General features: G+C 28.4%; 4 protein-coding genes across 12 annotated transcripts; 1 reads left to right on the top strand and 3 right to left on the bottom strand.

Annotated features, from left to right (window-relative positions):
- Positions 1 to 6,853: 6,853 nt before the first annotated feature.
- On the bottom strand, positions 6,854 to 12,212 carry LOC138945221 (4'-phosphopantetheine phosphatase). The gene is given in 14 exon segments (XM_070316591.1): positions 6,854 to 7,633; positions 7,636 to 7,909; positions 8,070 to 8,239; positions 8,379 to 8,536; positions 8,671 to 8,875; positions 8,956 to 9,043; positions 9,135 to 9,287; positions 9,361 to 9,635; positions 9,867 to 10,057; positions 10,277 to 10,424; positions 10,689 to 10,781; positions 10,858 to 11,041; positions 11,276 to 11,558; positions 11,856 to 12,212. Coding segments are annotated over 14 exon segments (2,499 nt in total). The 5' UTR covers positions 12,088 to 12,212; the 3' UTR covers positions 6,854 to 7,588.
- A 157-nt stretch (positions 12,213 to 12,369) lies between these two features.
- On the bottom strand, positions 12,370 to 16,932 carry Alg9 (alpha-1,2-mannosyltransferase Alg9). The gene is made up of 12 exons (XM_070304762.1): positions 16,817 to 16,932; positions 16,180 to 16,318; positions 15,720 to 15,925; positions 15,489 to 15,602; positions 15,292 to 15,402; positions 14,929 to 15,211; positions 14,456 to 14,572; positions 14,012 to 14,225; positions 13,735 to 13,876; positions 13,465 to 13,594; positions 13,237 to 13,367; positions 12,370 to 13,143 (listed from the first exon to the last, which is right to left on the bottom strand). The coding sequence occupies exons 1-12, from the start codon at positions 16,891 to 16,893 to the stop codon at positions 13,005 to 13,007; spliced, it is 1,803 nt and encodes a 600-aa protein (XP_070160863.1). The 5' UTR covers positions 16,894 to 16,932; the 3' UTR covers positions 12,370 to 13,004.
- Positions 16,933 to 17,328: 396 nt separating this feature from the next.
- LOC138945212 (cilia- and flagella-associated protein 300) lies at positions 17,329 to 18,998 on the top strand. Its single transcript, XM_070316579.1, has 6 exons — positions 17,329 to 17,423; positions 17,579 to 17,660; positions 17,922 to 17,991; positions 18,103 to 18,275; positions 18,454 to 18,626; positions 18,700 to 18,998. Exons 1-6 carry the CDS (start codon positions 17,329 to 17,331, stop codon positions 18,899 to 18,901), a joined length of 795 nt encoding a protein of 264 aa, XP_070172680.1. The 3' UTR covers positions 18,902 to 18,998.
- On the bottom strand, positions 18,379 to 26,603 carry LOC138945177 (uncharacterized). 9 transcript variants are annotated; one of them, XM_070316519.1, is made up of 12 exons: positions 26,150 to 26,364; positions 25,171 to 25,404; positions 23,889 to 24,051; positions 23,749 to 23,796; positions 23,375 to 23,556; positions 23,090 to 23,210; positions 22,498 to 23,020; positions 22,196 to 22,401; positions 21,831 to 22,068; positions 20,630 to 20,846; positions 20,381 to 20,553; positions 18,379 to 20,300 (listed from the first exon to the last, which is right to left on the bottom strand). In XM_070316519.1, exons 3-12 carry the CDS (start codon positions 24,020 to 24,022, stop codon positions 20,202 to 20,204), a joined length of 1,941 nt encoding a protein of 646 aa, XP_070172620.1. In that variant the 5' UTR covers positions 24,023 to 24,051; positions 25,171 to 25,404; positions 26,150 to 26,364; the 3' UTR covers positions 18,379 to 20,201. The 9 variants fall into 9 exon arrangements, with proteins under 9 accessions (XP_070172620.1, XP_070172636.1, XP_070172628.1 ...); XM_070316535.1 differs by having other exon boundaries at positions 25,171 to 25,387; XM_070316527.1 differs by lacking the exon at positions 26,150 to 26,364 and adding an exon at positions 25,539 to 26,081 and having other exon boundaries at positions 25,171 to 25,387.
- Between the last annotated feature and the right edge of the window lie 969 nt (positions 26,604 to 27,572).

The following is a 27,572-nucleotide window of genomic DNA, read 5'->3' as shown; positions in this document are numbered from 1 at the left end:
TATTATCTGAAATCTTATTATGATCATAATATTTTCTTGAGAATTTACAGTGACCTTGGCGCAAAGAGAAAGAACTTGCACTGCCACGAATTAGACGAGCGGGAATTCATTTGATATAATGGGTTCTTGACTCATCAATTAAGATCAATTACAATTCTTGGTCCGTGTAGCGTTTTATTTTACGATGCCTCTCTGCGAAACTAGCTCGCGTATTTATTTTGAAATCTGAATGAATTTGTTTGAGATGTATAGTATCAAAAAAATATTATGTCCAAAAAAATCTATAAACAAAAGATAACAAAAAAGACCTTCTTTTTTGAAAAATCAATATACTTAAACAGTTTTATTTTAAAAGTAGATTTTTATCAGATAATCAGTTGTTTTATTTCAAAAGAAATGTCATCAAGTAGTTTTAGATCAAGATGTTTAAAAAAAATCTTCTTCAATAAAGCAGAGAAAAACGAATCTTTATACAAAACTCGTCACAAAAAATTTCCAGATGGAAAGAAATTATGTATGAAAAGTACACCCCGTAGATATTTCCGCAGAGAGAAATATATCCATTACAGTTCGTGATTTTCAACAGCAGACAACGTCCACCCTCAACATACGGACGTCTCGCTCTCGGAAACGTGTTCATTAGCATACTTCGATTAAACAATGTCCTTAGCACGCGCACCACCCCCGTGCCTTCCCACCTCCGCGGGAGGGAAGAAAATAAGCGCAGAGGGAAAGTTGCGGAAATGGTCCGCGCGCGGCCCGATACCACCGGGCGGAGAGAGCGGAATTATTTATCTCACACTGGCCGCGTGCAGCAGCACGGCGTCCAGGACCTTGATAAATAGATCCTCGCGCGAAACGTTGCAGCAGGTTCCCGCATTTCGGGCTCGAGAAGGGACCATTAGGTAGGATCTACCGCGTGGTAGTGGAAAAACGAAAAGCGAGAGAAAAGAAAAAAAAAAGAAAAGAGAGGCAGATCGGCGTGGGGTCGCGGAATAAAAGCGGCCGTTTATAGTCGCCGCTGGATGCTACCCGTCCTTTTTCATCGGGCGCACCGCTATGGAAAATTGAAATAATTAATTCGGGTACCCGACTCTCTTTCTCTCTTCACGTTTCGCCTCGTTTTAAGGACGCGCTTTACCGTAATCATCGAGAGTATGGTACGAATCGCGTTAATGGACGGAAAACTCGACTTTCTTCTGTCTTTAAATGTACATAAAAGAATGCATATTTCTGTATATTAACTTATTCAACGTGAAACCGCTTCGCGATCGGTATTTTGATTATTTGCCCCAGAGATAAAAAAGCAAGACGTAAGAATATCCGATAAGTTCCAACAGGCATTTCTCTTGCAATAACGAAGTGGTAACGATGAATTGTAACATTATAACAGTCAGGAACATTTAATATAACATTTTATATTCTGTATTTTAAATATCAATATCAAATAACTGAGCACATGACTGAGTCCTTTGAACAATTAAGGATTAATAATAAAATGATGGTTTTAAATATTCTGAGATAGTAGTAAGGAACATAATAAAACGTTTTATATAATCGTTGAAATTCTTATCTTTCTTTCTCGTTTATATGTAAAATATTTTATATTAATGAAAATATATAGGAGTTTGAATTGATACGATTTATTCATTCGTACGTACATACAGTTTATTAGCATAATTTGCAAAATGTTTTGATATGTTTTTAATAGTAAAATGCATGAAAGCTGAATTCATAAGATGCAATGTTTGATATTTTGTTAATTAAAATATTATTTAATACTTTTTGTTTTTTAAAACTATGAATTTACTCGTATTTCATTTGTTATGTGAATTCGTGATTGTTTATAATATCCTCCATCGTTTATTTTATGTAGCATTAAAATTTAGTACAGATATATCTGTACATCCCGCATGTACATCACGGATATTGAGTTAATCAAATAAGAAGTAATACACGTAATTGTACAGAAATTGATATTTGCAACTGATTTCCGAGGATTATACAATGATGCACACAAATATATATATTTAAATATATATATGTTTGTGCGTATGTGTGTATATTATTTGCTCCCAAAAGGCCGAAGAGTATAAAATGAAAAGTATGCTTTTTATAAAATGCACTTTGATACGTAATGAATACACGCATACACTGTATCATGCTGCATAGCTTTTTCGCAGCCGCATAGTATAAATAAATGAATAAAATCCTTTCCCTCACGTAATCCGTATCAGATTGTATATTGTAACACGGGAGAGCACATTCCGGTTTAAAATATTGATTTGACCGAATTGCGGTATTCTCTCTATCGCAGATACATACACATTAAAAGAACACAGGGGAGATAGACGATTTTTTTCTGAAATATTAGAAGTAATATCATATGAGCGTATACTCTTTCAACTTGCTGTTCTCTCACTCTCGTGATTTAAAATATCCAATGACAAAAGTAAAATAATTTAATCCAAAAGAATGACGCATGTCGGGAAGTGTAAAATTTTTTCCGCTAAATTTACGAATATTTTACTATTAAAAATTAAATCGTTTTTATTATGATCAAATCTGGAAAACATTATTTTATAATTTTTTTTTTCTGTTTCCTTTGCCACGTTATAATATGTACCAAGCAAAATTTTATTGTTCACAATGACGTTCTAATTGTACGTGCTTTTATGCTTCATGTAAATTATAAATGAATATATATATATATATATATATATATATATATATATATATGAAAAGACACATACGGAAAAATGAAACATTTTTATGCAAAATAGTGGCAGATTTTTTCATACGTCATTCGAAGGCGAAGCAAGAGAGATTTCTCTATATATAGAGATCTCTATATATGTATATTTATATATACAATATTGCGCGCAACACTAATCATTTTTAAATATCCTGATTTTTTTTGTAATTATATATTAACTGTAAATGTTTTTGTCATCAATTATAATTTTTTTAAATTTAAATAAAAATTTTACGAAAATCAGGATGTCTCACAATTCTGCGTTAAACATTTTAATTAAACTTCTCGCAATTCTTTGAAAATTACACACACATTTAAAAGATTTACAATATTCAGTTAGAAAAACGAAAAATTTTATTCTAACCGATGGTACATGCAATCCGTTAGCGAAACCATCCCTTTCACAAAAATTTATTGGAAAGCTTTGTTCTCAATGAATGCTGCCAGCTTTACATCCAGCTAGGATTGGCAATTTTTTCGATTTTTGTGAAATTTCTCTAAATCTTGTAAAATTTTCTGAATTTCTATACATTTAAATTGAACACTTTACTTTAGATTTAAATCACATAGACCTAATATAGTCCCTAAACATTACACAATATATGATTTTATGATTGAATTTTATATACAGGATGAATTGTAAGTAAGGTTTTCAACTACTATTTTTCTCGAGCATAATATTTCGTTCGAGAAATATTTATTCCATATTTTTTATTTATTTCCAACCTTGTATATCTTAATAATATATTCTAATTTTATCTGTTCAAAGTTCTTTCGGGATTTATCAAATATGACTAAAATTATATTTTTGTTACGTAAAAAAATAGCGAGATTCTTTTTCATCTCGATATATAAATCAATAAGCGATGCGATAGATATAATTCCCTTTTTTGCGCTCGTTTTATCACTATCGTTGTCGTCTAATAACGGAAAAGATGTTTCGTGGAGCTTATACGAGGAGATAGAACACGTTGACCATCTTGTTCGCGAGTGGCCTTGTATATATCGAGGATGAAAAATTCATAGGGTTCGCGATACAACGTCCAATTTTAGGTATTTATTTCATGTAAAGTGTGCGTCCCCGCACACGCGTATTTTCCTCTTTCATGGAATACAATATCTAAATTCTCTAGCATTTCTGTGGAAAATAGTACGCGAAACATGTAAAAATAGCATATACATGCATCCAAACATAAAAAGATAAATTTTGTATATAAATTATTTATTCATTTTTAGAAAGAAAAATTTTAAGTAAACGGCAAAAAACTTTTTGTGAAAGTTTCTACTTTCTTAAAATTTGTTTCATACTTTTTAATTCATCTTTTAAATAAACTTATGAAAAATTTATACATGATTCTGGATTTTTACATCTTACTTAAATATGTGTAAAATTCATAAGTTATAAATATCCAAAAATAAAAGACTTAATATATAATGAATTGTTTAAGAGAAAGAAAAGTGATAAAATAATATCATTATAAAAATCATGACTCGTCGAAATAAAATTTTCTTCTAAGCTAATATGTACTCGATAGAGCACAGTTATGTAGGATTAATAACATATAGTACATACAGATTTGAAATCGATATCTGAAGGAGTATCGATTATCACACCAGAGCACAAATTGCAAGATAATTGGCTGTGTCAGCTTGCGCGCACCAGTCTGGTTCCCCTATACTGGACAATATCATATGACGGGAATTTAATAAAGTTCCGAGTTCTGATCTGGACATTGCGTAGGACGTGGCTGAAAGAAATAAATACGGAGCGTGTGCAGCATGCACAGAACCCTCTTTCTTTCGATTCTTCCTCTTCTATCACCCAGTTTGCCGTATCTCTCTTCTAGTTTTCGTTTCCTGCGCTCCTCTCTTTCGAGTCTCTTTAATTTTCCGAACGCGTTGGATGGATAAAATTTGAAAATAAAATGAAAGCTATCGAATGGAGACAAATGAATCTTTTTCATTCTCTCTTTCTAAAAAAAGCATGAAACCTCGAACTCGAATATATCGAAGTGTTGAAGCCTCTTTTCCGCGATGTTGATTGATTGTATTACTTGTGCGCTGCTACTTTTGCTTCATTCGTGTTATTTGCAACTGTCAAATCATGAGAATTTTGATAGTTTGACAATTTGTGAAAGAAAAATTTAAAGATAGGAAAGAGAAATTGAAGAAATTGAATAATGTCCATAAATAAAAACGCGCGCGCGTCTGTGTTGTTCTAGTATATTAAAAAGTGTTTTTTCGGCTATTGACTGTTATTCCAAAACCAATGGCACGAAATACAATAAATTTAATCTCATTTGAAAGATAATTTAATTCTCTACAACTTTTGTATCGGCACTTTTTCTTAAAGGACGCATACTTTCCCTGATATTTGTAAAAATGTAAAAAATAACCGTGATTTCAGAGGTTTTTGGGCGCTAACTTTTTAAAGAAGCATTTGTGGACTCATGTGTATAGGTCATTTTGTTCGGTATTAAATTATCTTTCAAATGAGATCAAAATGATTGTAGTTAGAGTTTATTGATACAAAAATACTACAAATTTTATTAATTTTTCTATCATTATATTTAAATAGATAAAAAAACCTTTCATCTCTTATAAAATACTCCTAAAATTTCAAATATTAATCGAAAGAATATTAAATTAGATTCTTTTTTTTTGTCACTCTCGGAACGCATCTAACGTTCTATAAAAGAATTTATTTTTTAATTGCTTCTAGATTAAAATCAATGAAAAAAAAATATTTTAACCAATGTTTTGATGTTGACAACAAAGCCTACCATTAAAATCATATTTGCATTTTTTACAAGTGTAAGTCTATTATGAAAATAAAAATATATTGCTGTAGCTAGGAAATAATATTGCTAAATTAGAGATACCTTTTAATTTTTATATTACCGTATATAATGTATATAATCGATACTTCTTCAAGTTTTTCTATTGAAAAAGTGACAACAAAATAGAAATAAAATTTATTTTTACGAATATATCGTATGTATAATATATTTCTCAACACGCAAAATACCGATGAGAAAATATTATGTTATTTTGTTTCATGAATAATTATTTTACAAACATATTTAATATTAAAGATAATATTATCTGCAAAAAGCATTATCATAAAAAAAATCATATCTTTATAGAAAATTAAGGAAAAAATTATAATTTTAAAGAGAATTTTAATAATAATAAACATATTGCATTATATATATATATTAGTATAATAGTGAGCGTCATTAAGAGATTAGAATGAAATTAATTCTTGAGTCTTACATACTTGTAAAATAATGATTACAACATAAAATTTCATAGGCATGAATATTTCTCTCTCTCTCTTTTTAGATGTCAAAATATATTTAAGGAAAAAGAGTATAAATACGTTTCATAAATACTTTATATTTATAGCATACAAATTTTAGATTACTCAGCTCACAATGTACACAAAAATCAATTACATTTACAGTATAGATTAATTATTAATTATTATTATCATTTTAATATATATGTACATTTGATTACATATATATAGAGATGGTTAAATATATTAATTTTACAAATGTCACACACATCAATTTCAAGGTATTAAATTATCTTATTATAAAATCATGTAACGCATTCATTTCGCTCAGTCACTGTGATGTATGTATTTTAACTGACGGAATTTTCAATAGAAATTTTCAATCTCTATTTAGCAAATATTGAAATTAACAGATTAACTTTCTAATTCAAAAATTAGTCTGATTTGGGACGTATTAATAATATAAATACTGAATAATACTAAATTTATTTTTTTCTTTATTAATTCAAATTAGATGTAAAATCGTCACTATCATCATAAATTAATGAGTCGATTTTCGATATAGTAAGTTCTCTATAGTAATAAATAATAAAGAAAAATAGTATCAAGTATACTATGTAACATTTCATATGTATATTGCAAAGATTTTTCTACACACACTGCAATGTGTTATAAAATATTTTTTGCAATAATTATGGCAACTGAAAATTATATATGGAAAATAATTTTATTGTCTTAAGCCATTATTTTTATAACGATTTTAATTCTTTATATCAGTACAAACACATATGTGCTTATTCATATTAATATCTCTAATAACGCTGTAAAAAAATGAAATAAATAATTTTAAACTTTTTATAATTGGATGAAATTTGATATCGCATTACACTAAATTGTTAATTTAGATCATTTATAATAAGAAAATTATCAAATAATTTCTCCTACATAAATATAAAATATTTTACAATTGTTTTTTCGAAAAATTTTGATTTTATTTATAATATATATAGATGTTTAAAATAATAATAAAAAAGAATGCTTTTTCTAGATTCATGTAGTCAGTTAATGAGATATACAAAAGTTCAGATCTCACAGCTTATTGTTAAAAAATTAAAATTTGAAAATTAATACTAACAGGCTTTTTACAAATAATAAGAAGACTAATCATATAATTTGTCAATAAAGACAACATATCAGTAATATAAGTTATAACTGAAACAAACATATGATAATCACTGTAATAAAAAATTAAAAAAGTGAACTTTCTTAACAGATCATGATCTAATAAAATTATTTTATATTCAATAATATCTTATATTATAATTATGATTATCTGACAAATCTCACAATGTTCGATCTGTATATTTGTTTCCTAACATCAGTGTAGACTTAATATTTTTAAGCGTATTTGCATATATAACTGTCTTTATTTTTTCTCTTTTTCTTAAGGAAGGCAATGTTCGTATTAATTACTAATCTAGAAATACTTGTATTGTTTATTTTACATTAACACTTTACTTGTATTTCTATTGTTAGAATTGTCGCATTTGCAAATTTCCGTTGTCTGCCCTGTACATTTTGACGGACAACCGTCTTTTATCCTTTCCGAAGAAGATTTTATTCCAATATCATATATCTTAATTTTCGATGGTTGCTCATATTTGCATATCACAGCATACATATCACCGCCTAAGCGAAGCGCCAGCCACCGATTTTTTACAACAGCCAATTTTAGGCACTCGCACTTCATTTTGGCGTGAAAATTTGTATGTAAGGTTCTACCCATACCTTCGATGACTATAAGATCCACATTATGCTTCACCATTGCAAGACATAGATCCAAATTTAGACGACTATTAAATAATAAAATAATATTATATATTATTAATATTAAAATATCAGTGAATATTACAAAATTGGGGGAGTTATAAAATAGCTTTCTTCTATTAAAAAAAAATATATATATAATTGCTTATAATTGTAATTGTATATTTGATATTTAAAAATACATACCTGAGATCTAAACAAGGACCTGCTTGTGCAGTTTCCATAGCAATAAGTGTATTATCTTCTAAAGCCTGTTTGATAACATTACAAATTTTTGCGGCATCCCGTAACATTACAACCAACTCGGGATATGTTACATCATTCAGAGCTGGCAAAGAATTAGCGCATAATATTACCTAAAAATATACACACAAAAAATTTTAACATAATAAAAAATAATTTTTTCTATTAATTATTTAATAAATTAGTTTGTAAAAGTAGTCCGATATTTTCAGAAAGATTGATTCAAGTACGATTAATGTTAATAGAACTAACTTTAGTTCCTCGTTGCAATAAATCTCGCGCAAACGGCAAAATTCCAAGAATTATATCTACACCACTGTTGTCTACAAAAATGGCTGCGCATTTGTGAGATTGTCCATTCTGTAATCTATATATCCAATCATCTAAGTCATCCTCTAACCATGGTCTACCTGTTTTTACAACAGAATTATTTATAGAGTTTTATTAAAATAACACAAAGCCAGACAAAATATATTGAAAGATACAGTTATAGTAGTCGAGAGTGATTGCAATACTGATTTTTTACTTAAAAATAATAGTTTACCTGGAATTTTTGCTTGAGCTTCTTCAAAGCCAAAATCATTGGTTTCCAATAATTTTGCAACATCTTTTGCACCCCAATCAAATATATTACCACTCAGAACACCGAGGATCAAAGCTCTTATTCTTTCTGCACCTTCTAACTTATCTAAAGTCGTTATGCGATTATGTAGATGTCTTAAAGCTTCCTCGTTCTCTTTCTTTTTTTGCTACAAATAAGCCAGTATGGTATAATATATAAATTTTGTTTTAATAATTTAAAAAACGTAATTTAAAAGACATCACTTACATGTAAATATGGATCTGGAAAATCAAATTCCTTCATACAATGCTCAATAGTATCCAGTAATATTCTAACTGTAAGTGCCCCATATGCACTACAAGTTAAAAATTATACAATTTAGTTCGCATATATACATATGTAATTAATTTATCTATTATTAGTATTTCTTATGATGAAAAACTTACACTGGTTGCGTATGAAGATAATGTAACCTATTAATGTACTTTTCTTTAAGTTTTGATCCTCTATCCTTTGCCGTCGGACTATGCGGTTGACTGTGAATAGCTCTTGACACAAATTTATCCACGGACTCTTCAAAACATTGTAACCAATAATCTCTAAACATAAATATTTTATTATTTAGGTTTGCATAATCGTAATTTTTAAAAATAATTGAATAATCTCTCATACCTGGCCTCCTTATCCTGAGCGAGATCTGTAGTATCAGGATTGTAAGATGCGGGATCTTTCAATAGCGGACAGAATGTAACAGCATATTCTGCTTGATCAATTTCCAACTGATCTATCTTCATTCCGAGATCAGTTGGCACGGAATCCTTAAAACCTGATGACCCGGCATAATTTTCCAGCCAACTGTATTTGTCTGATTGTTCAGTGCCATACAAATATGCTCCAATCGCACCAAGGTAACCTTCATGGCGAAGAAAGAGAGGCTTTACCTTACCCTAGATAATGGATATGTGACAGCAACATAAATATATAGAAACATATATTTTTCAAAGAGCCTGCATTTTATTATAATCTTTTGCTAATTTAAAAATGTATAATAATTGTAAAATGTGTAATAATTAAATATAAAAATGATTTAATTAAAAAAGATATAATTACGCTCCAAAAAAAAAAAGAAAAAAAAGACACATTGTAAAGCATGGAGAGAAGCAAATGTAGAGACTAACGTGAGACCAGTATTTGATGGAGTATGAAATGGTATGCATCGATAATGGATGGTTACGAAGGAAATAACCACCAAAATAAACCTTATCCATATTGTATACGGTCGCATATAAACTAGCAATGTGCCCAATATCATTACTGATGGTGAGCAACAAACTCCTTGCGAGATCAGCTTCAGAAAATTGTGGCTGTCCTGAAATGTTATATATTAATATAACTAATATAAATTAGCCCATGCATATTTTAATTTCTTTCACTCTAATTAGATAATAATAACTAAGAACTTATTATAATGATTTGATGTAGAAATAATTGTCATTGTTTATGATATTATTTAAATACATATTTTGAGAGAATGCATTTTTGACAATAACCATTTAACCATATAACGCTTATATATATTTTTGCTTACCACAAGCCACTGCTTTGCCAAAAGATGATGCAATAAGCTCTCCAGGTAAACCTTGGGAGGAATAATCGCCTCCATAAATATCTTTTACTAACATATCTACATTACGGTGATCTCCTCGTTCTGCAAGTTGCAGCAATTCATCAAAGTCCTAGCAGGGTGTTTTTAAAGTCATTGTTTTAATACATATGTCTATATATATAATTCACATGACTCAATGGAGTACTAAAGTGGAGCAGAATCTTTTTATATAATGAAATAATTCATTTTACCATAAAATTTCATTTTGAGCAGATTTGTAAAAATTAAAAATAAAAAGATACATTCAAATAATATATTAATCAATGTGCAATTGTTTAACAGTAATAAAAAGAAATAATGGGAATAGAAATTTAAGATATTATAAATTCTATACCTTTTTTTTTGTCAGTAATGATCCTAATCCCCAAAATGTACCTCCTCCTGTAGCTGTACCTCCGACTCTTTCAAATACTTCATCTGACTCTACCTATAAAAATTAAAAAGACTCTTGAAAGTTCATTTATTTATTATAAACACAAATTTATTAAATATCTATTACTTACTTTAAGAATACTGACGCCACTGCCAACGTTAACTAGCAAATATGGAAATATGTTAGGTTCAGCTTTTTGAAACTTATACTCTGGATTTTCATGACGATGATATTCAAAAGCTTCGCATGGTATATTTTTAAGTAAGAAATTACAGCCTTTTATCAGACAATCTATCTCATCCTCCTTGTCAACTCTAAAATTTTATCTTATCAATCAGTAAACATGATGTTGAGAGTTTCATATGTTGTATATTATAAGTTGAACAATGTTAAATTAAATATATATTATATATAACAAGATACTATTTCTAAGATTTACTTTTAATATCCATATTAAAAATTTAATTAAATCCATAAAAAAAATTCCAAAATTTTAAAGAATTTAAGATTTATATTTTAAGCAAAATTTGAAATATAATAATACTTACAATAATCCTAATTTCTCTTGCAGCAAAGGAGTATATTTAAATGCTCCACCTCCGGTTACTTTAATGCTTTTCCCATGAAAGCGTTCAACATCTACTAAATTTTTTTTGACAAAATCTAAGCAATTCTCAATATATCTTGTTTCAAACTTAACAAAGTGTAGTCTGCTACCCTCAAATACTTTATATGCTCGTTCTCCACTATTTCCTAAACCTTCTGCATCCTCATAAAGTGCCTTGCGATAATTTATCGTTGAATAATAGGCAATTTTTGTTAATGACAATCCTGAAATAATATACATTAAATTTGTATAATACATATAGTATGAAAATATTTATTTACTTTTTTTGAAGGGCAAGCAATAAGTAACTGATAATTGTCTAACATATAACATGATACTTATATTAACAGGTATTATGTTACACAATAAACGGAGACGTAGTAGATAATTAGATTTATTTTATGACAGTTTAAACTAGTGCAACGAGATAAAAGATGATGATGCAAGAGTTAATCTTAAGAAGCCAAACTGAAGAAGATGCAATCCCGAAAGGATCATTTGGTTCTGATTGTATAACATACCGATGTCTATGGCGAATGTTTGCGCATTTTTCAGATTGGCGAATATCTCGACAGCCGGCGGCAATTTGATACATTGCGGATGCGAATGTTCGCCGTCAATTTCTGCTGCCATTTCCGCGTCACAAATGACAATTTGTCGATTTTCCCTGTATGATTGACACCTACTTGACTGTTCACGCACATTTAACGACTGGCAGGCGGCGATTGTACTACACCTACATGATCGATGCATGTGAGTCAGGCATGCTAGACAATGCTAAATAAGATGCTCTGATTTATGTAGCTGATATAAACATCTGATTCTGGGATAGCGGGGAGAGACTCCGACAGGGAGGGAGTTTCGCTCTTTCTCATTTTTGCTTATATACTACTTATTTATTTACTCATGCTGCGCATGCGGAGTATACACGTTTAGTTAAGGTTAGGTAAGTTTAAATAAATTGACATTATGTCAACTTATCTTTATTTTTTAGATTTATTTCTCTATGGGTTCTATATTTACATATCTATTCAGAATAGCATATTTTAATTTTAGAGGATAAATAAATTTATGAGCTCTCTTTATATTTTAATTAGAATAGATTTGTGTTAATGACTACTGAAGTGTTTATAGAAATATGTACATCATGCGCGCATATATTTACATATACTCATATCAATATAATCTAATTATCTTTCTAATATATAAATAATTTTGCAATTTACAATTATAATTTATGTGTCATGATTTTCAACAGACTGCTTATAATTACCATGCTATATGTATCGTTTATCGTAGTTATATTAACAAATACTATAAATTAAATATATCTATACAGTTCAAAATTTAATAACTTTAAAGATTTATAAAGTTCCATATAGATTATAAACTTTATGCTACAAAAATAGTTATTTTTGATGTACCACTAGAAACTGATAAAGTAAAATATTAAAACCATTAAAAGAGAAATTGCAAGAAAATTCCATTAATAAAATTGATAAATTTATTGTATTCTATTAATTCTATCGTTTGCAAATGTTAAATAAAATTTTGAATCAAAATCTTTAACTAAAATTAATTTATCTTTATATACGCAATATATACATTATTAAATGTACTTTATCATAAAATAACAAAAATCACTTTTTTGACAAAATCTTGTTCTTTGTTTAAGAGAGCTTAGAATTTTTCTGTTTCAAGGACAGCAAAGATTTAAACTTATTACTTTGTAATAAATTATATGAGCCATATGTACAAAATTTATAAGATATAAATGGAATGTAGAAAGCTCTGAAAAGTGGATGCGATCTGTAACATAAATGATATTAGATTATGTTAAATGTAAAAATTTTAATTACAATTGTCAGATATTGAATATACGAATAAAATTGTTGAACTTACTTTGATGCATCTAAGAATTTTGAAGATTTTATAATAATAAATTGATCGCTTAGGCGAGAATAATTCGGTTCTAAGGCTGTTTCAGTTCCTATATCCAGATCTAACAGAAAATGGCACTTATCTAAATTAAACTAAAAGCAAAAGAGAGAAAGAGAAGTAGTGATAAAGTATTGATATAACTATAAAATTTAATAATTTGTAATATCTTATTATGAAATAAGTACTTACATAACGGGATGATTCCTCTTTATTCATATCATTAAAATGTGCTTGAATTACACTCGTCGCATTTTCATGATCTAAAAAAGGTTGCGGTAATTGTCCTTTAAATTCAGAGCTCAAGTATTGTAACTTCCAACTAAAAAGAGTCCAACATTGTATATAAGAATAATAAAATTGTATTAGATTAATGCAAAATATATCAGTGCATTGTAATATGTAGAAGAATTAGAAAAGAATATATTCTTTAATTAATTCAGAGCTAATTTTTGAACTCACTTATTGGAAGGAAAGAAAAAACTGCTAGGAAAGCGATGCCACTCTTTCCCGATACAGAAATTTATATTAACGTCGTTGGGTACCTCGCCTTCTGTTCCAAGCTTGTTAGCTTCAAACATAATTTCTATAGGAGCGTAATATCCTAATATAATAAACAAATAAACTTTATTATACGTTAAGTAATATTAGTTGTATAAATTATTAGCGATATAAATTGTTATTTAAATAAAAAATAATTGTAATATATATCATAAAAGATATATGAGATATATAAAACCTTTATATATCGCCAACGATCTTGACAATCCCAAGAGGCCACTCATTAGTATCGCCAGAATGGTAATGTGTGTAGTATATTGTAAGTAGTGACAACTGATATGTGATGAATTGAATTTCGTTCTAACAAAAAAATATAACTTTTGTACAATATCCACTGCTATAGCGCCTGCCAAACAAATCATAGGATATACTGGAAACAAGAACCGTTCCTCCTGTTGACACATTTATGTCGTTAATTTCTTAGTTTTCTGTTTTATAAATCAATGCATTTGTAATATTAAGGAATAAAATAGAAGCACACACATTTGAATCTAAATATTGCAAACAAAAGAATTTTCAATATTTTTCAAGAATACACAAATATATTATTTAAATATGTATCCATTCTTTTCTTAATAATGTAATATAATATAATAATGTCAATATTATTTTTTATACATACTTTGTGCGGTTGAAGGAAGAACACGAACATCCACAGATATAAAGGCGCCAGTGAATACCAATAAGACAGGCATAAACGATCTCTTGGCCGCGCTGGCACGATCAACCATACTAAAAACTATATAAGATAGTAATTAAAATAGTGTTAAAACATACCATACGTTACACAAGGTGTTGCAACTGTCGCGCACTTTCTTTCGTTCAATGATAAACGATTTAAATAAAATTTTAGAGATCTGAACAATTAATGTTTTGTTTATTCGATTGTCAATTATAAATAAATTTGATTTAGTATCAAGGTATCATAATAGTAAAAGAGTTCTGTAAAAATATAATATTCACATCAAATCTTTTGGATTAAATTTTGGAGAAAATATTAATTACATTTTATTAAAGAAAATTTGTAGTTTATAAAAAGTGCGCGATTTTCAAGGTATTCTATATATGTAAAATATGAACTGAAAAAATTCTTACTAAACCCAAGGGTGCAAGTAATGCGCCGATAAAGACGAAGTTGAAATTCAAGAATCCATTAATAAAATAATAACTGAATGGTTCAGTGCCATAAAGATTAGGTCCATGATTGGTGAAAACATTGTACAATATAATGTTTATTGGCGCGGCGACAAATTTGCCGAAGTATAAGGAATCCACCCATACTGTTGGTACTCCAATTACAATAGCTGATATAATAACCCACTTTATAAATTTGCTCCATTCTCGCCTATGTATTAATATTTCAATGGCAATAGGAAGACTAGAAAGTGAGACAAAAGAAATAAAGTTTTCACTCTATCATCATTTCAATATATATCATTTACATTAGTATACAATTACCCGAGTAATGCAGCAAATGGCCATCCAAGTAACGAAGAAATGGCAGTAGCAAAAATAGCCAATTCATACTGGCGAGCATACCAAGCTGCTGTAGCGACAGTACTTACATACCTGTGACAAACATCAATGTAATATAGATAAATTGTATATCAAAATTCATATATATATATATTTCTTATCTTGCAACTAATTCTTACATTGAAAAAGACGATGGTAAAAATGCAGCACTAGAAATATACATTCCGGAGCTGAGAGTAAGAAATGCTAACGTAAGCCTTGCTACATGAACCCCAAATTCGCGACAGACATTTCTGAAAAATATAAGAGATTACAAGTTGTAAAGTAACATTAAAATTTGCTCTGCAATCATAACTCATACACCATATAGATATTATCTAGTTTTATCTTTATAAAAAGTCAAAACATACTTGTAAAAGTATACTTCACATAATGCACAACCCACTGACAGGAAGCATCGTATAAAATAGAAAACTAGCACAGGATTTGGTTCCAATAAATAATGATAAACTTTTGCTGGTACCATGTGAATTAATAGGTACATATATGAACGTAAGGCATATTCAGGACTATATTCCCATGTTTGCTGGCCTGTTCCATAGAGCAAGTAATGACTCTGAAACAATTCAGAAGATAATATAGATGGTGTATTATATAAAAATATATATGAAAAATTAAAGAATAAAATTTATCTATTCCATTCATAATGATATGTTTTTTGAAAGAATTAACTGTACATCTTTGATATTTTGATTAAAATGAAAATTAATTCCTAATGTAACAAATATAATGTGTAGCTTAAAAAAATTATAATAATTTTTAAAATAGAATAGTGCATATTTATAATATTAAATTATATTATGAATTCACCGGTTCCCAGTAATTGTATGTTTCATCACAATCTGTTATGTGACTCCATATAGCGGAACAAAATCTTGCCGATAGCAACAGTTTGAAAGCTGTATCATAGCCAGGATAAATAAGTCCCACATCGGAAGATTCTTCTGGCCTAAAATATACTTGTTTAATTCTTTGTTCCATATTTCTTGTTCTTTTATATTTTAACTAATATTATTCGCAGTATGATTCTTAGGCAGAATTTTGTCTCATGATTAAGGCTTGCAAAATTATAATTATTAAAAAAAATATGGTGACAATACATATAATTTTTCTGAATACGACTGAAATATTATCTGGATAATATGCAGGATGTAATTCTCTTTTACTATTCTAAAATTTACAAATTCATGTATCTTGAGTATCGAAATTAAAAAACTGAATACCAAATATAATGTAAAATAAAATATAAAAAATTAACATTAATTATATGAATATTATGAAGGATATACTTTTTAGGCATGCATATTTGTTTTTGTCCAGTGTTTCCAATAGGTCATACACTAAAAGGTTAACCGGTATGTGAATTGAATGTTTCACGCACCAGAAATGTTTACGAAACTGTCTAAAGGAAGGGAAAAAAGAAAAAGGAAGAGAACATTTTATATACTTTGAAAATCTTCTTCCATTGATTTTTTTCAATTCTTTCTTCGATAAAACGAGCTGACGCTGACGTTGATTAGGCATGATCGTTTCGCGGACTTTATATATTTTATCAGTATTATCTTCTCTCTGCTATTATCTACTGAGAACACTAAAACACGTCATTATATGTATATTTATCAATGTTAAAAATCAATACCAGAAAGTATAATCAAAACCATAATTAAAATCTTTCATCGAATATTCTTGTAAAATTGGAAAAATAATTTGATTTTTTTTCAACAAGGCAAAGATACGTAAAGAGAATAGAGAAAAATGATTATAGAGTACAGAGAGAGAATTCTGCTTCTCCGCATGTTCATTTAAATTTTTATAGTGTGCATTTTAAAGAACATGCTTATAATTAGAAATTATCTCATATTATTTTAAGATTTTATTTCATATTTGTGATAAATTGTACGGGCGTGCGTAAGCGTCTATTTATTATTTCCATAGTGATGACAAAAGTATTATATAAAAATGGAGATTGATCCGAAATTCACGTTTGTGCCATTGAAAGAGAAAACTTATATCAGAATTAATGATAGAAATTCGCAAGAGTATCTTTGCAAATGGTAATACTAATATTTATTTTAATATAATACAATTTTTATATCGTAGAGATGTTTAATTTTTTTAATTAAAGTGAATACTTTATATTCCCTCGATAAAAAGTAGTGATAATTATTTTCAAACGTGTTAAAAATTATTTTATTATTTTATTTCGTAGGGGTTTAAAAGGAAACTTTGTTATTCAGAATTTTTCATTCAACGAACAATTTCAACAGTATCACAAATATCAGCTGGCTGATGTAAGTTTTATGTTTTGTTTTAATAAACAAAAATAATAATTCCGGATATTTTAATGAAAAATCAAAATTGAATTTTCTTCAAATATGGTATTAAAACAAAGGTGGCAGAATCGACATCAAAATTAATCTTTTTGTTGTATATCAAATATTCGAATTAACTTAATTTCTAACTATGGGGAAAAAATTTTTAGAAATTATATATTTATTGATTTATTCAATGATATGTCTATGTTGTTTATTTAGGAATTTATAAATTTGTAGGCATTTTTTAAAGACGACTCCGTTGCGAAAGTATTACTGTCTAAACAGGGCAATACCTGGGTAAAGCAAGGTATATTAGATATTAATATATTTGTAATCTTCAACAAATCTGTTATAGCTTTTTCTATAAATCAATTTTTTTATAAATCAATCAGTCAAATGAAGAGATTTCTGCTGTTAGGTATACAAGCGTCGAGCGTGGAGATAAAGCAAGTGCCATGTTCCGTCTTATGTATGTCTTTCTTTAATAAATTGAAGGATCCAAGTAATGGGATAATTCATGGTTCAGGAACGATCTGTAAAAAATATGATATGCAAATAGAGGAATTTTTGGTGTCTGATAATTTACATGGTGTAAGACACTTTTATTAGAAATAAACTGTATTGTGATATTTCACATTGTTTAACTAAAATTTATTAAAGTTACAGAAAGTTTATCGAAATGTGTTTAAATAATCTTACATAGCAAACTCGAAGAGGTATATATGTTGTGTATCAGAAATTTTTCTAATGTATACATATTCTTATTTAGATGCTTTTAGACGAGGAATCGGAAGAATATAATCTGTATTCGAGAGAGGAAAGAAATGAATTTGTGTTTCGAATTCTTCAAATGCTCGTTCTTGGCGGAATATTATGCCAATTTGAGGATACGTTAGAACCATATCTAGATGTTACTAAAAGTATCTATAAGGATCTTGTAAGGTTATTAGAATATTTATATTAAATTTGTTTTCAACGAAATATAGGACGAGAAATATAATACTGATTCTTCTAGGGTGCAGAAACAAAGTACCTCGAATAATTTATTCGTAAGTACTTTGATATTAGAAGTAATTGCTAAGGATAGCAAAGGGCAAGATTATTTTCCATCTAATTCTAGTAACAGGCAAAATATTGCGTTTCTATTGATAGACGCTGATTCTCGCGAAATCACATCCTTTGTACATCAGTATGGCGGGTATTGTCCTGTGGACTGAATCCGATTACATTATATATATTTCACTCTATTTTAAATATATCATACTTATTATTTCTCTTATGCACATTTGCTTAATTCGTGTTAGACAGATAGTATATTTCACTAGTATGGTCCTAGTACAATATATCTGCGTAATAGTCTTATAAACATAATAGTTTATATAAAATGATTTATGACAATCAATATCAATATAGTATACTATATTTGTATTTCATACAAGATAATTTATTCAATTATAAATTATAAATTATCAATTGTCAGCTTAATTATATTCATAATTATTCTTATCTGCACTTTTTCTATATATGTAATATAATTTATATATAAATACAATTTTCTTATTATGTCGTGTGTAGAAAGTATTATTTGATTAGAACGCATATAATTTATATATATAAATTATATACATACAAGCCATTCAATTCGTGGCCAAAATAATATATATATATATAAACTGCTATTACATGGATTTAATTCATCTGGATTAATTTATATTACATTCTAATATTATTTAGTGGAAATTATATTTCATCCAATTAAATATAAACATAACTGAAACATTTACAATGTAAATTTCTTGGCGCTTAATACTGCTATATATATTAATTTTATTATTGCCCTTCTTGCATATATTAAATAATTTCTTGCAAAATATATATCATCATAATATTCATAGAAGTTATATTATATATATATATGTATATATATGCTGTATTCTTATCATATATAAAAATGCTGTGTTTAATAACTTCAAAACGCTTATCAGTATTTTGCTCGAACATGTGTGCGTAAATCTTTCTTTTTTGTAAATATATAAATAGAACCATTTTTCATATATTATTATTATTAGACAGTCCGTTAATTGAAAAAATAAAATCGTTAAACATATTATACATTTGATAAAAGATTAATAAAATATAATTTCTAATTAATTTATATACATGAAGAATTTAAAGCAATGATTCTCTTTTAGGAATCTCTTTTATGAGATAAATTTTATGAATGATATGTGCCACATGATATTCTTTTGATAATTCATTTAACTAAATTCGTCGGTATGTATAATAATTTAAATAAAGTCTAACAATATAATATATCACACACAATGAAATTATACCAATCTAACACAGGAAACTCTGTATAGCATAAAAAATATTAAGTCACAGTACTTTTATTTAAAATTAAATAACATTTTTTGCGTTGTATAATTAAAATTATCACTTTCTTTGATTTATGTTTTGATGTTGCATTCCTATCTACAATGTTTAAAACTAGACTATACATAGACACTTAGCTCCTTATCCTTTGCAATAGCAGTATTTGCGTAAATGAAACAGCGAGTTTTCCACGCATCTCGCTTGAGATCCATACATATTAATTCTGCTAACATCGGAGATCTATAATGCAGATTATAATATGTATTCATTGTAAAATATACTTGTACTTTTGTTAGTTATGAATTGGTTCCTAAACTTACCTTAACATGGAAAGTATTTTCCACGAGATTGTGAGTAATGCTAACTTCGAATAGCGCATCACCCGGCACTGTTCTCACCTTTAATTGATAAATCTCCGTTGCTACTTGGGTTTTGGCACTAAAATCACCTATGAAACCGTCTTGATCTCCAGACTTTCGAAAATTTAATAAACCTGTCAAATGTCATAAATACATTAGCTTTTTTTATAGTACATTTAATAATAATGTATCTTCTGTTGCATGCTATACCTTTGGTAGGTATGAGCTTAGCAGCCCATAAGATCTTGTCTAAATATAATATCGCACATATGTCATGATGATCCACAGTGTAACCATTAAGATATTGAACAAAATAATTGGCAGCGGCAACAACGTTCATATCGTCGATTGAAATTTCTTTCCATCCAAGACAAGCACACCAATGTGGCTCTATGAATGCATCCGCGCACGTTCTATTTAGGGGCACCTAAAGAGCATCACGTTTAACAAATAACAATTTAAACAATTTAAAAAAATAAAGGATTGCACTTCGTTTAGTATAAGAAACTAAAAAAACATCTTTATGAAGCATCTTTGTGATTCTAATATTAGTAAATAATTTGCAATTAATCGCAGGAAGTAATAAAAGAGTAGCAGGAAATAGTGAGAAGTGGCAGGAAGTAGTGGGAATGTTCCGATCTGAGGCGTATTATTCATTAGTGTTATTTAGGTCTTGCATTGTTGCAGACGCACGACGCAGTTCTCGGTTAATTCACTTTTCCAAAATTCGCGCAAATAAAAATTATCCATCCGCTTCACGTCGTTACTTTATACTGATAGTGATTATGATTTTATTTATAATCTCTGATACTTGCAAAGATTAGTTAATCTATTTCGATATTTTTGTAGATATCATGTGTTATTGAAGTTAGAAGATACTAGGACAGGTATTCATTCAGTTCTTATTTCAAGATCGTCTTAAGTAATGTTTTAAGATGCTAATATGGCTCTATGATTGGTTTAGGACATCTTAAGATTATGCTTAAGACGGTCTTAAATATAAGAACTGACTATGAATACCGACCTAGAAGTTCTAGTTACCAACAAAGGAGTATCACTTTTTGCAGTTTAGTCTTCTATATTATAGGAATTGTCTTCTTATTAAAATATTAAAAAATATAAGGAAAAGTTTATTAAATTTCGACTTTCCTTCTTATTTTTATAAATATATAAATATACGCAAGCAATATATTGAAAAAATCATTGGAATTTTAGATATCTTATTCGAAATTAGTTGCAACAAAAATTAAAATATGTCAATATAAGTAATAAATCATGAAATATAAGATTTTCAAATTTAATCTCAATTTTACGTTTATAGAACATACATGTACATATGTACATATAAAATATGCGTTCATATGTATGTGTATATAAAAATGTAATTAGGCGCATTATTGTACTAACTTACCTTATCAAATAAGCTGATGGCTCTTTGATGACGATCTCCATCTTTTGGGACATCAAAGTTAAGTATGTTTTCCAATGTCTTGTGTACGTCAAACGGTGATGTTAAGTATTGTGTATTGTATACAAAGTTTGCATAAGCTTGTGGATGGGCTTGCTTAAACCACGATGGAAAAATGAAAGAGAAAAACGGCAATCTTTCCTCTTGCTTACCTTGGAGAGTATTACGAATGTCTGCAAATCTGTAAAACAAAAATAACATACTTGCTCATAGGCATATCAAATAGCCGGTATATGTATGAAAGATTGTACAATCAGTAAATGGCATAGAATGACATTTATATATATAGATATATATAATATTCAGACCTGTGTCCATGATCACTCATCAAAATCAAAACGGTATTGTTTAAATGCCCATGATCGTGGAGGTCTTTTATCCAAGAAAATACATCGTTATCCACCACCCCGATATCGTTATAAGAGTCGTGAGAAAGTTCGCCATGAAATCCAAATACAAATTTTGGTTGCTTTTTATATGTATTAAATATCGTTTTTATATAATTCATCATCACCTATATAAAAATAATTAAATTAGCAATTAGATGACATTTCTTCGATCTTTTATCTTATTAATAAAAATTGACACAACGTTTTATTTTTATACTTACCATATGACGCGGGATGCCAGCTATACAAAATTTGTTATATGTTTTAAAGTACGGAGAAGCAGCTAGATAATACGTGCGCATGTAATGATGAGTTGGTTGTTCGTCGAATCCTTTCAAGCGATACGTAAACGTTCCGATATGTGGTACATCTTCCATAAAACCCGTTATGTATCCGTGTTCCTTATATTTATTCCATATCATAGGATACACATTGACGTAATACGCTTTGTGACCCATCCGTTTTCGCGTTTCAGGTAATTCAAGTTCGATCTTGCCAGTTAAAATTGGGATAAGCGCTTGTGGTGTACCATCTCCTACGATATTGTATCCTTCTAACACTAGAGCATCCAATTGTTGTTTTATAAAATGATAAGTTCTTGGTAGTTTACGAATGAACGTATTTCGCGACAGTGAATCGAAGCCGAACATAAGCACGTTTAATTTCAAGCCCGGCACAGTGTCCCAATTATGTTGCTGCTCGATGTACGGATCGTATTTTACTCCGGCGAGTACACTACGCCACCTAAGCATATTCATCATCAGTGATGTAAACGAAAACGTTTGTAAAAATTAATTAAACAAATTAACTAACACATCTCCATTTTGTGATTTGCACCTAACGTTTGCAAAATCGCTGTCCTTCAAAGTGTAGAAATCGTCAGCTTGTATATCATCTAATAATTTTATATTGTAATCATCTGTTCTGATAATTTCTGAAAAAAAAAAAAAATAATGTGTATCACATATATTATTTAGAGTAAAAGTGAGTAATTTCATATATTAAATATTAGTAATTGAAATAATATATATTTTTACTAATACTAATATATACAGAACATTTTATCTACATTAAAAAATACAATCTTCTTTTACTTACCACTGAATATGCATGTTATTCGTCCATGCTTCGTTTTTGCTTTATTAGTAATAATAAGTCTTGAACCTTCCACTGTGACCCAATCTTCAGGTCCACATGATAAAGATGGCACATCATATATAAATTTCATTATTTCTGGACTAGAGATATTTAATTGAGGTAATTTGCACGCAACACCTTCTCTGCAAAAATATATTAAACAAATAATAAATAGCCATAAATAATATGACAACTGCGAATGATAAAATATATAAGGTATCATATGCTGCAATTATATATTGTTCAGCAGCTGTTAAATTATATAAAATAAGACTGTTATATAAAATTTAAATATTATTGCCTCGCTACTTCAAAACAGATTATTGTATACATACCTCACATAAGACTGTTCTGACTCTTTGATTAATTGTGATATGTGTACTCTGAAATTGTTTGATAAAAATTATAAGATGAAAAATATATAAACTTGACATTAAAGCAAAAACATAAGATAAAATATTAAAAGAGTACTCACAATTTGTCTAGATTTGAAAGATCAGGTTCATTAAATCCTAATTCTGTTCTTATTACTTGAAAGACACAAAATAATAGCGCTAGAGATAGTGCTGCTATTATGCAACGACGAAAATGGCACGCCGTGATTCTCATGTTTATTCAATTCAATATGTAAAGAATTTCTGTAAAATATAAAATGTCATAAGGTTAAGATTAATTATCGATACTTAATTAGGAATAAATAAGCATATCTTTTTATTTTTCTTTCTTTTTCACAGAATGTAATAATCCCCTATTGAATTTTATTTCATTTACTTAAGACAGTATATTACTATATTACTCTTGTTTTTTGTAAATATCATAAAAATAATATTTAAAATATTCAAAATATATGTTAATAAAATATAATTGTTCTGCTGATTTGCCTTGTTGTCTAAGCAATATTATGCAAAAAGGATTAATGTAAAAAAATTATTAATATGATCATTAATAAAACTCAAAATTGATTTATTTATTTAATAGGAAAAATATAAATTTATTTAATAGTATAAAAGTTTATTCTTATTCTTATTAAATGCTTAAGCTTATTCTCTTACATGTTCAGATATAAGATTGTTATTGCAGAAAGACCAATTGATACCAATTCAAACTGACGCTTATTGTATGAAAGCATTGCTTGCTGTTATTTACTACGATACATCCTGTTTTTCTTATAACATGGATGATAGTAGTATAATATATTGCTGGAATTTTATGTATGTTACAAGTATCACAGATGCAAATATTGAGAATATATTCTTCTCATTTACATTTACTTGTTCTGATAAGTGCCACAATCAATTTCAATATATATCCTTATCTATGATTAAACATTTCCTGTGATATATCGATTCCTATTCTTTATCTTATCTTAATTCTTCTTATTTTGATTCTTGTCATATTTGTACAGTACTCAAGTGAATTAAGAAGAATTGAAATAAAGTTTTTATATAGAAAAAAAACATTTTTTTTTTTCACATTGTAGGTATATGATGTTTTTGTCTAATAATGAGAAAATTTCTTTATCATTTTTGTATTAAAGATCCATACATTTTTGTAAAATTGAATGAAAAGAGACCAAAAGTCTTTAATTGTAAAACATTACAGTATAATTTACAATATAATACGTAAACTATGAATTCTGATATCAGATACATTTGTTATTTTACATTAACATATAGGTACGTAATAATTATCTACAGAAAGGCTTTACACACACATGTTACACACATGCATAAATGTACAAAACAAAAAAGTATTACCTTTACATTATCACTCATAACAGACGATTAGTGATGCATAAGAGCTTATTTGACTTGTAACATGACGCCAGACAATGTTCGCCCAGAAATTAGAAAGAATATATATGAAAAGTGTATATTAATAAACGCACGATAAAATTCTCATCGAAGATTCGAACAGCCACACGAGTTATATAGCCTATCGGGGTGCTGAGACAAGTGGTGTAGGGGAATTTGTCTGTAAAATGTAATATGCTACATCGCACATAAAAATGGAAACAATATAGGAAGAGCAGTTGCTTTCACAAGAAGCACTCTCGTGAACGAAACACTTTTACGCGATAAATGAGATTTCGACATCGACACGTCGTGATGTGTTTGATTCTTACGACAAAATCCTCCTTTACCGATGTCCATTGAAAGTCAAAATCATCTTGTTTCGATTCGTGTAGTAAACTGTCGCGACGCTTGCACATGCACGACGCATGTACGCGTGAAATATTCGTCGCACGCACCGCGTGCGAGACGTGAGAGGACTGGTGTGCAGTAGTGAAGGTCGAAAATCGAATGTCCAATATCGAAAAATCGACCGATAGTGTTATACGTGAAATTTGACCATCATTTATGCCCGGTTTATTCACATCTCTCGATAGTTATTTTCCAAATAAAAATATTCGTCGAATGACTCGATTCGTCGATAACGCGAGATATTTGCTGGATAAAAAGTTATCGAGAATTTATTTAGAAGCGAAGAAACCGGACATTAGTCAAAAGTATAAAATATTTCTCTTTTCTCTCCTTTCTTTTAAAATTTTTTCATCCAAACGGGTCGATTGGGGAAAATTTCAGGGAATTTTGGAGGATTTCGGAGAGAACACGATACATTTACGCGTGTAAAATTTCGAGAATGAATAACACAAAGTATATAGAATAGTTATATTTTCTGTAATAGAGACGTGATTTTATGCAATTTATGTTAAACTGATATTAGAAAACATACCGAATTTAATGATTCTTGTGATTTTAATAACTTGTTTGTAAACCATAAGTTGAGAGGCGATCGTTTAAATATTCTTGGAAGCCCGACGTACAGTTTTATATATTATGAATAAATCAGCTGATCGCTTACACGAAGCGCTCGTATCTTATGTCAATACGCGACCTAGCACTGTCAACGCAAGCTGTATGTAACTTATACATATATATATATATATGCTTGCAGTACCGCTCGATCGATCCGTCACGTTGAAAACTCACATATATTATGTCAGCGAAATAATTGTTTTATCAAAGTGGTTTTTTTTTGTAAGCTGCAATACATATAATATTTTTATTGCGGACAATTGATTGTGCGCGACATTTTAATCACAAGCGCGTATCGTAAGCGAGTTATATATATTTGTTTAATTCTTTTTTGTTGGATTTGCACGCATACTTACACGTATATATTGCCTTTACTTCGCGATATCTACTGGAAGAAAAAAAAAGAACATATAAAATATATAGAGACATAGGTGGGGAAAAGAAATACACGTGACTACGCCCACTTCTCGTTTTACGTATTTTCCTACATCCACTTAACGTCACTGTGGCGTAGTAACCGCACTATTAATTTTTTTTTTTTAATAAAAAGATCGCAAAATTCTTTTTATTTCATTTTATTTTTTTTAATCATAGCTTGTTTAATAAATGCTCTAAATATTCTATTTTAAAATATTAAACACATTATCTATTTTATTTTAAATGTTCTATGACACGAACAAACGTAAAATAATCAATCTTGTGTTAAACAAAGTTATATAAAAGGAATTGATTCTACTCGGTAAAATCATCAATTATTTATAAAGTATTTATAAAGTATTATTTGTATAATTATACGATAAATGCAATTAAATCAATTAATATTTATATATTTTTTCAGGCAGAGAAGAAAAATATATTTATTATATATAAATATATTATTAATTAATTAATTAATTAATTAATTATTAAAATATATTGATTATATATAAATATAACTATATATCTAATATAGTTATTTAGCTAAAGGGGGGAAATATTATCATTTCAACTGGAAGTAAGAATTGTAGTATGTTTAATTACATATTTGATTAATTAAGTTAATTAATTAAAAATATACTTAATTGTTTATATTATTAATACTTTTCGAATAAAGAGAGATGTTTTAAGAAGTTATAGAAAACTTTCTAGGGTTTAGATATATATATAAAATGAACATATATAAAACGATTATGTTTGAAACAAAATTACATAAAGGATGAAATTGGTTTTATTCGATTATTGAAACGTATTTCTTTGTATAATTATTGTATCAAATGCTAATAAACCTATTAACATTTATTTATTTGAAACAGAAAAAATAATAACAAATAATATACATTACTAATTAGTTATTTAGTCAA

The sequence above is a fragment of the Polyergus mexicanus genome, unplaced genomic scaffold (assembly GCF_030449975.1).
Source record: "Polyergus mexicanus isolate NDT 795.1 unplaced genomic scaffold, iyPolMexi1.0 SCAF_1, whole genome shotgun sequence".
In the NCBI taxonomy this organism is placed as follows: Eukaryota; Metazoa; Arthropoda; class Insecta; order Hymenoptera; family Formicidae; genus Polyergus; species Polyergus mexicanus.
The sequence above is the reverse complement of the archived record's forward strand: the minus strand, read 5'-3'. Positions and strand labels throughout refer to the sequence as shown.